Source organism: Platalea leucorodia (assembly GCF_965183815.1).
Source record: "Platalea leucorodia genome assembly, chromosome: 11".
NCBI lineage: Eukaryota > Metazoa > Chordata > Aves > Pelecaniformes > Threskiornithidae > Platalea > Platalea leucorodia.
In genome coordinates this window covers 21980496-21990462 of record NC_138833.1, presented here as the reverse complement: position 1 = coordinate 21990462, position 9967 = coordinate 21980496, and the positions used below count along the sequence as shown (strand labels likewise).

At 46.2% G+C, this 9967-nt stretch overlaps 1 protein-coding gene across 2 annotated transcripts in view; it reads right to left on the bottom strand.

Moving 5' to 3' along the window:
- The window catches only part of NSD1 (nuclear receptor binding SET domain protein 1), a 66759-nt gene that overhangs the window by 10360 nt on the left and 46432 nt on the right, over positions 1 to 9967 (bottom strand). For both annotated transcript variants that reach the window (XM_082324337.1, XM_082324338.1), the window contains exons 19-22: positions 8077 to 8193; positions 6502 to 6643; positions 5938 to 6044; positions 2526 to 2730 (exon numbers count right to left, since the gene is read on the bottom strand). In XM_082324337.1, coding sequence (XP_082180463.1) covers positions 2526 to 2730; positions 5938 to 6044; positions 6502 to 6643; positions 8077 to 8193 — 571 coding nt within the window. The remainder of the gene's footprint in view (positions 1 to 2525; positions 2731 to 5937; positions 6045 to 6501; positions 6644 to 8076; positions 8194 to 9967) is intronic.

The following is a 9967-nucleotide window of genomic DNA, read 5'->3' as shown; positions in this document are numbered from 1 at the left end:
GAGGTCATTTGTATGGATGGAAAATAAGTCAAAACCTGCCAGTATGTTAGGATAGGAAGGATAAATCCTATCAAACTACTCTAATGGTCTTTGACGGAATAAAAGGCCTAATGAATAAGCAGCATCTCCAGAGACAGCCTGGAGCAGAGGAGCTCTCGGAAGTAAGATCACACAATTAGTAACATGCAAACAGGCAGGAAATTCCAATTACTCGACAGCAATGCCCACGGCAGAAGAAACATCTGAAGTAAAAAGTGCTGAACCTTTCATGTCCTGTATGATACTCTAAGGAGCGGGCTAGGAAAACATCAACCTACGTGTAAAAATGGCAAAATGGCTACAACTGGCTGAAAAACATTCCCAAGAAACTGCTCTTAATGGTCTTCTGGCAAACTGAGGGGGCATTTCCAATGCTGTCCTTCAGGAGTCTATTTTTGTCTGTATTTTAATTTAAATTCCTGGAAGCAGAACAGCGAATACTCTTACAGAAACAGGTAGGTAACAACAAGGTTGTGAGGAACTGCAAAAATCTGGTTAGACAGGCTCAGAATTTAAACTGGACAGACGCTCTTGCACCAACAAGGTGCGATTAAGTAAATAGCAGTGCAAAGCAGGACTGCAGGAGGAAGAAATAAAATAAATATGTGAAAAGGATCAAGACAAGAGGCCTCAAGGATGATAGAGCAAATCATAAACATCACATAAATGTAAGAGCTACTTTTGAAAAACAAGTCAAATCTCATTTCCTGAGATATTTTTATGAAAACACAAAATATAATTATTCTGTTCTGTCAGCGTTAGCAAAGCCTCAGCTGCAATACTGTTAAAATACTCTTGGTACCATAGTTTAAAAAACGCGTAGGCAGGTGGGACACAGTCCAGAGCAGACCAAGAATAATAATTGTAGAAAATAAGAGCTGCAAGGAGAGGCTGTGTTTGTTTAAGCCGGAGACGGACTAAGGAGATAACAGTCTCCCAGCCTGTCAAAAAATGGGTATCGGAGAGATGGCAATCCTTTGTTTTTTCAAGTCGGGCTGTTAGGGGAAACTTTTCAAATGGAAAACAGGGGAACAGGCTAAATGCTGGATTCTCCTTTATTGGAGACTTTAAAGCATGGGAAAACCTGCCAGGATGTCTCAGCACAGAAAAATGGACAGAAAGGTGATATTCAGGACTCCCTCACCCTGAATGATGACGTTTCCATAGGAATGACCTGCGGTCCCGTTGGCTTTCACATCGCTCCCTTACAGCGTTTGTTCAATGAGCGATCCAAGCTCTCCTGTATAAATGCCCTATTCTCCCCAAAACTTAACACACGCACGCACGTAATTTCTGTCATCTACAAAATAGGCTACGAGCCCTTCTATACCTTCTGCCAAATGACAGCGAGAGGTGCTGAACGCCCCGTTGCCGTTACTATCAGAGACCGCTTGGTTCCATGTTTCTCCGCCTGCCTCTGATGTGTTCAGAAAATCAGCGCTGCACAGAGAATTTCTAATGCCGACAATGCTTACAGTATTAAATCAAATTTACCGCCTCCTAAACAAATTACTTCAATGCGGTTGCTTTTATTAACTGAATTTATTGTCTTAGAAAAACCTCTAAATTAAGTTTGATGAGTTATTCTACCTAAAAATTTGTCATCTGGTATTATGTTCTTACCGTTTAATTCTTTAGGCACTTGATCCCGTATCAGCTTTTCCATCCCCCTGGCCTGGCAGGCATCGGGCTAACTGGCCTAGCAAGACTCAGGTCAGACTTTTTCCCTTTCTGAGCATCGGTTAAACCTGAACATTCATTAAAGGTCCCAGGAACTCCTTTAGTAACCAAGACAAATTGAAACAACAGAGGAAACGCCCCTCAAACAGCTCCCTTATGACTTTTAAATGCAACTTAAATTTTTCCCTCTAATAGATGTTACTTTACACCTCCTGAGCTACTAACGAAACCGAAGCTGTTTTATCACTTATACGGGGAGCCTATTTCTTTCTCTGCACCCAACTAGAAGTACTTTTTGAATATTTTTTCTTTTTATTTCCAATTTCTGCCCTCATTTCACCACAAACTAGGATACGCTTTGATACCATTCTCTTCCTTAACTATGAACTCATGGCTATTCAGACAGTTAACACACTCTGCTCTAAGTTCTATTTTCCATCGGTGCTTTTCCTCACCATTCAACTCACTCAATTGTCTTCAATTTCAGGAAAACAGCCAACCTGAGGAACCAATACATCAACTATTGCTGGGACCGTCCTCTGCCAAGCCCCAAGCATGGGGTCAGCTCACAAGCACCATTTCTTAGGCAAGGACCAGCTCCCCCTTCAGCAATTAATTCATCTTTTTGCAGCCACAGTGGGGTGCAAACCAGCGTTGTGTCGCATGGGCCACAAAGTCTGTTCAAGCAAGAAAGATTTCTCTGAATTTTAAGATGCTGTGACGTGAGTGCAAGGTGACGAGCAGCGCCTGGGACAGCTCGAGCCAACGCCAGCCCCAAGCAGAGCCCAGCCGTGCGGAGCACTGACCTGCAGGTCTCTTGGTCAGGTTGAGGCAGTCTGCGTGGTACACCTTGGGGCAGCCTGGCTTCTTACAAGAAACTAGCTGCCCTCCGTCCCCACAGCTGAAACACTCGTCCTCTCGCTCCTTCATCACCTCCGCCTGCGACCTGCGCTTCATCTGCGGCCGTCTCTTTAGCTTCTTGGACTTTTCCTCGGTGAGGCTGGGCTGGCTCTGCGGGTGAGACAACGTCAGTTAATGCAGGTCTCTGCCCCTTCCATCTGTTCCCTTCCTGCTATGGTGGAGATAACTGCAAACCCTGCAAATAAAAATCCCACTGCCAGCCGTACCTGAAACATATGGAGCATCTCTACAGTGCTGCTTAACATTTGTCAACCAAGTTACTACAGCAAATAGTTCTCTTTTTTTTTTTTTTTTTTTTTTTTGAAAGAGCCTGGAAGCCCTGCACCAAAGCCGGGTTAAACTTGGGATATATACAGTTAGCAACAGCAGAACGAGGAGCCAAGGGGCTACCGGGTGTCACCGAGCTCATGACACCTTTGCACAGGCTCTTCAGGTCCTCAGCCACAGCAGCCGCATCTCCTTGCACCCATGACTCGTGAGGAGCCTCTCCCAGGCCTTCCTGCACTTTTTGACGTTCCTCACCCCTCTCTCCGTTTTCAGTCTGAACTTATCTGTGATCAGTTTAGACCTACTTGTTCTCGTGTCAACGTTGCTCTTTTCCGAGTTTTTCTCTCTCCCTGAAGTAACCACCGGGACACACGCTCCTCACAAACCAAACCCTTTCACAGCCTGCACCCTCAGTCTTCCTAATGGCTCTTCTCTGCCCCTATTGAGTTTATTTCTCCCAAGCACAAGTTACAGAATTATACATGCTACTTCAGATGATGCCTCGCAGGCTGTGTACAACGACATCAACACTTCTGCAGAAGAATAGGAAACCCCTCCCAAAGCACCGTCTCCATTTGCCTTTCTCACAGCGGCAGCTCAGTCCTGCGGCAGCTGAACTGCACAACGGCTCCTTCTCCACCACGACTCCTCATCGATGACCTTCTCGTGGCAGATTTGTTCCTGCTGTTACCCCCCAGGTGTCTACCCTGGCGTATTGAATCTCTGAACTCCAGCCCATTCCCAGCCATTCCTTTCCAACTGCCCCATCCTCTCCCACACCGATGACGCCTGACATCTTTGTGTCATCAGTACAGTTGAATTACCGCGCTTCCAACGGCTGTGTTACAGGCAGTAATGAAATAATCACAACTGGTCCCAAGATTGGCATCTAAATGGCTTAAGTGCTCTCTTCCCTGGCCTAAGCCTTCCTCCAACGCTGCCCCTTCAAGCTAGGTCCTCAGATCGCTCCTAACCCCTAGCACGGATCCTCTCCAGGCTAAGCCTCCCATTGTACCCAACACTCAACCCCACGAAGATGATGCTACCTGTCCCCAGCCAGTGACCTTATCAAAGCACTATCAGTTTAGTTTATCTAAACAGACATGAGCTAGATTTTATGCCATTTTCCCACATATCTTCGTGTCCAAATACGCATTCTCCATGCAGAACATCTCTGTGTGCTGAGACGATGCCTACGAGGTCATTTTTGCATCCTTTATTCTGCATAAATATTGGGCGCTATTTTCATCGCTCTCCTATCGAGATTAAAACCAAAAACATTTAAAAACCTTTGTCTCCAGACCTACAATTTCAGACTCCGGTGGAGGTGGTTATCCAGCTGTCCTGCCACCAGGGAGTTTACATCTCTTAGATTGTTTCCTTCCCCTTCACATGGGGATATTTCTGTTTTCATACCATCATTCCCATTGACAATGGGGACAAGTCAGGCCTTCCTTATCATTGGAAATGCAGGCAGTGAAATCACTCCACCTAAACTATTCCACCTATTCTCAGCGCCTAGCACCTAGGCCATCTAATTACAAAGAGAACAAGAAAAACCTTTCAGAGCTAATTTGAATGTCTAAGCAAGGTCTAACAGCTGGACTAAGCGATTTCCACTTGCTCACTGCAGCACAATAGACTCCCAACCATTCTTCCACACTCCCAGTTAGAAAGGTCACTTTTAAGAGTGAACTTGAGTATAATCAGGGAAGTTTTGTCTTGCTGTATCTTCAGGAAGCTTAAAAATGGATCTATTGTGGGATGAATTTGAAAAAAAAAAACCAACAAGGTACTGTTTTCTTGGGTATTGTTTCTTAGCCCATCTCATCAAGATGGAATGCGTCGCCTCAGGCACCACAATGGAACATTAATGCCAACTAAAGGGCACCTTTTTCTGATTTCCATCATGCAACCTGCAATTTCAGGGCAAAAATGACAGTCAAGCCTCGTGTAACACAGGAGCAGCACAAAAATCAATTGAACTTTAAATAGGAACCCAAAAAAGAACTAAATATATCAGATGTGTAATTCACCTCATCTGTCAACTTCTGAAGACATCAATTTTTTTTAATCATAAGTTAATTTTTCTGCAGAACTAAGCTCTCTGGAGAATTCACAAGACTTTCCCTATATGTTGACGGGGCTTAACAACTGTGCTGCTGGAGCTTTTAACCCTTAAACTGTGAAAAGTAAGCCGCCAGTATCCACATGCCAGAGCAGAGGGATTACAGACCGATTTGGTGAAGCTCTTGAAACAAAAACCAACAGCAGAGACATAGATTTAGCTGGTGACAGCTGGGAACTCGGCCAACTGCTCCTGTTATTTCCTTTTCCCAGTGAGAACCAGCTCACATGAGAAGGTAATTGAAATCAATTCCTGTTACTGCAACATTACAGTTACAACGTGAAGCTTTCAAAAGTCAGAGAGTTCTAAAAGCTAGTGATTTTTCTACTCCAGAGATGGCAAACTTCTTATTCCTGTCTGATGTGTGCACTTCAGTCGCTTAACCAAAAGGAGGAAAAAAAAAAAACCCAGGAACTTTCTTACTGCAGCAAAGATGGTGATGCAGAACCTTTCTGGCTCTAAAGCAACTGCAAGTCTGAAGGAACGTGAGTTTGCTGGCCTTCCATGCACGCTCACAATTTATTCAGTCCTTTACTTTGGGAAATGGGCTGAGCTGTGGTTTCTTGGTTATATGATGGAAGTCCTTCCCATGCCTGTCCTTTGCCCCTCTAATGTGATGGAAATTGTCGTGCTAGTAAGCAAAAAATTCTGAAAAAAAATATCTTTCATTTACTCTTTTCTTGTAAAATACATTTTCCTGTCATTATTGATAGCAACCATAATAATTCAGGTCTAAGATCTGCCCTCTCAGAATGAAAACCTGGATATTCAACTCATTTCAAGCAGTGTTTTCATGGCCACACTGAAACCGGATTACCCTTCCCGAGATCTCTGCAACAAATGATACACATCTATGCAAAGAGGTGATTCGGAAGAACAAAAGCTTGAAGGAGGCGTCGTACCTTTGGCCGGACTCCTAGGAAGCCACTGCAATTTGGGGCACCACATTTACAAACGGTCTTTCCATTTCCCAGACACTCCAGATTGTAGTTGAAAGTCAGCTCGGTCCCTGGCACAAAAACAGATCAAAACCAAGCAAGTTGTAATGAACTACGGGGCAGAACGTCTTAGTGCTGAAGTAAAAGCACTTTTGAAATATAATGACACAAATGACTGTCACAACTACGCAAGGATACCAACTCTTAGTTTCCCCATAGATCCGTGTGGATTGAAAATTCAGTGCAACCCCACGCTCCTACCGCACGCTCCAGCCCAAAAGGGCGCTCAACCCCACGCTGCAGCACGCTTAGTTCCATTTCTTGACCCCGTAAATCAGAACTACGACCCTCCATTTATACCATGGATGTATTGCGTTTCATTATGTCAGTGCTGGTGTTAAGTCTCACGACTGCCTACGTGAAAACAAAAATTAAATATCTTCCCAGGGAGCTACAAACCCTCCCCTTTCCTTACAGAAACACTCCCACGCTTTGAACTGCAGGTACTGACAGAGCGGGGTTCCTTACCAGCTTTGATATTTACAATTGCGAAGAGCCCGACCCGAGTATCGCCATTCACACACCATTTCTGAGTCTCACAGTTTGGCTGGCAGCAATGGTTCATGAATCGAGCGTAATTGCCCTTTGGCCCAGCATCAATGATTCGATCCTGGAATTGGAAAAAAAAAACAAAAAAACAAAAAACCAAAAAAAACCAAAAAACCAAAAACAAACCAGAAAAACACGTTTAGAAAACTGTCATGTCCTGCTCAAACTCTTGCAGCCCAATTTTAGCAGGAAAGCATCAATCAGTAGCAAAAACTATGACAAGGGAGGCATCCGATGACGCGTGCGAAGCACCTGAGTTCGTACACGTGTTTTAACCAAGCGTAAGGAACGGGTGTCGCTGGGTCGCCTGGACAATCGACAGGCACCCAACCAGTTTCCACACACCGATGTCTCTGGTTGGGGCCGGCAGATTATACAGCAATACGGTCGCCTGTGCAACATCATTTTCTTCTTCAAAGACAGATGGGCTCCCACACAGCCAGAAAAGAGCTACTGCTGCTTTCTGGGAAGTTAGCTCTCCCTGCGGTGTCAGTACTGGATAAACACTAGATCAGCACACTTCCAAAGCAGCGCTTGCGGCTCCAGACCCCAACTTCTGCTTAAAAGCAAAATACCAGTTCCTATTTCTTGTATGTCAATGTATAGAAGGAAAAGAGGAACAGTATGTAATGTCTGAGGTACGCTTCTGTACGGTACACTACCATTTGTTAGACCGTGTCGGAGAGGAGAGGGCAACTGCAACTCAGATTTGGGTTTGTAATAATGAGGGAGATATTAACGCTTAGTTTTGTCCCTGCTCCCACCCATCAGCCAGACAAGGAGAAGAAGATACGGTCAGTGTGAATTTCCAGCAAGATGGGAGAGCCAGAAAGCAGTCCCAGTGTCATCCTGTCCCACACTCGACAGCTTCTTCCCATGCCTGCTTTCACGGTTTCCTTCTAATCTTTCCAAGGTTGAGTGACAAAGTGCAGAAAGCAGCTGACAAAACTACTCACCTCTGAAAGCCAGGAGCTCACACCAACAACCTGGCCTCCAGGACCCACTGAGGAGTCTGCGGACGTAACAAACTCCACCCCTCTACTTCCATCAGCAAGACCTGGGATCTGAACTTAAATCAGCGTCTCACTGTGCCCGATACTCGTACACCCGAGGACTGATGCCTTCTCTGGCACACACCAGCCCAGTTCTGGACTCTCTTGTGGTTCAGCTGCTGGGAAGGGTCCTGAGGTTACAAATTCACCCTGTTATGCTGAAACAGCATCTGCAATCCTCAGACAATTGCTCTCAGACAACTGCCTCACCTCTTCCGAACAAACTCCAATGGTCGGTTTAGACTCTCCTCCTAATCCTAATATCCAACCTCAAACTGTTGTACTGCACGTTAAGTCCACTCTTTGAGTCTTCTCTTTAGTGGAAATGCAGACCAGCTCATCAGCAACATTTTTACTTGCTGGAGAAAACCCCCATCATGCCATCCTTACAATCATTTTACTTCTATCTAGGATCCTGGCAAGAGAAATTCCTTCCACATACCTTATCCAGTGTCAACATGTAGAAATTGGTGATGTCATGCTCCTGAGCATAGCGGATTCGGGCTCGGCACTCCTCTTCATCAATTAGCTCCCCGACATACTCATTAACAAATTCACCCTGCCAGAGAAAAAAAACCACCAAGCTGATGAGACAAATTCCCTCCAGGATGGAGGGACATCCACCTTCGTGCTAAAACTTAGTTCCTGTTTCCTTTGTGGAAACCTTTTCATAGAGATCTTCCTCTGTGCTTTACAGCCACCTTGACCTATAATCTTCACTAAGAGCCCCAAATCATACATCCGTTTCACGCGCTCAACAAATAACTTGAAATAAATTAAATAAAGCAACAACAGCCATCAGATTACTCTTTGTGCTGCGGAAAGAATTAACGCTCAAGGACAGCGTAAAAGTACACAACAAGAACAGCTCTTTGCCACCCAGAGGGACCTGGGCAAGCTTGAGAAGTGGCCTGTGTGAATCTCATGAGGTTCAACAAGGCCAAGTGCAAGGTCCTGCACCTGGGTGGGGGCAACCCCCGGTATCCATACAGGCTGGGGGATGAAGGGATGGAGAGCAGCCCTGAGGAGGACTTGGGGGTACTGGGGGATGAAAAGCTGGCCACGAGCCCGCAATGTGCTCTCACAGCCCAGAAAGGCAACCGTCTCCTGGGCTGCATCCCCCGCAGCGTGGCCAGCAGGGCGAGGGAGGGGATTCTGCCCCTCTGCTCGCTCGGGGGAGACCCCCCTGGAGCCCTGCGTCCAGCTCGGGGGTCCTCAGCACGGGAAGGACATGGAGCTGTGGGAGCGGGGCCAGGGGAGGACACAAAAGTGATCACAGGGATGGAGCACCTCTGCTGTGAGGGCAGGCTGAGAGCTGGGGGTGTTCAGCCTGGAGAGGAGAAGGCTGCGGGCAGACCTTATTGCAGCCTTTCAGTACTTAAAGATGGCTTATAAGAAAGATGGGGACAGGCTTTTTAGCAGGGCCTGTTGCGATAGGACATGGGGTAATGGTTTTAAGCTAAAGGAGGGGAGATTCAGACTGGACACAAGGAAAAAATTTTTCACGATGAGGGTGGTGAAACACTGGAAGGGGTTGCCCAGAGGGGTGGGAGATGCCCCATCCCTGGAAACCTTCAAGGCCAGGCTGGATGGGGCTCTGAGCACCCTGATCTGGTTGAAGATGTCCCTGCCCACTGCAGGGGGGATGGAGGGGATGGGCTTGAAAGGTCCCTTCCATCCCAAAGCATTCCGTGATTCTAGGGCACCTGCTCCTGCAGTGAATCCGGGGCGTCCCCCCGTAGTGAGTTACTGCAGAGACCGTGCTTCCACCCTCAAAGGGAACCCCAGCTCTGCGCCACTGGGGCCAATAAGCGCCTCCATCGAATAACTGAGGTTTGCTCTTTCCAGATTGGCTGCTGAAAGTGAAACGTAACAGGCAGAGAGATCCTTTAACCTATATCGCAGCAGGCAGCAAAGCCTGAACACGACAGACTCACATTTTTCCTTCTGCTATCAAGCTCTCCCCCATAGCACATTGTCCCTACTGCTTTTTCAGACATTCTCCTACTATGCTAATTGTCCTCTGTTTCACTTCACCCTTTCTTAGCTTTGGGGTTACCTTTGTTTTACCATTCTTCCTTCTTCATTCAGCACAGACATGTGTCCACAGAACTAGTTCTCTACACTTAAAAAAATATATACAAGTGTTGTAGCTGGAGATACCAGTTTCACAATAATTACAGCCATCTGCAAGACATTACCCTTTTGTAAGAGCCAAGCCCTGGTTTCAGTTTCTGATACAAGATTCTCATGCTGGAAAAACCTGGCTATTCAAGAATGGGGACGAGGTCTCATCACTGCTCCCCATCTGGAAATCCTGAGCACCGTCTTCA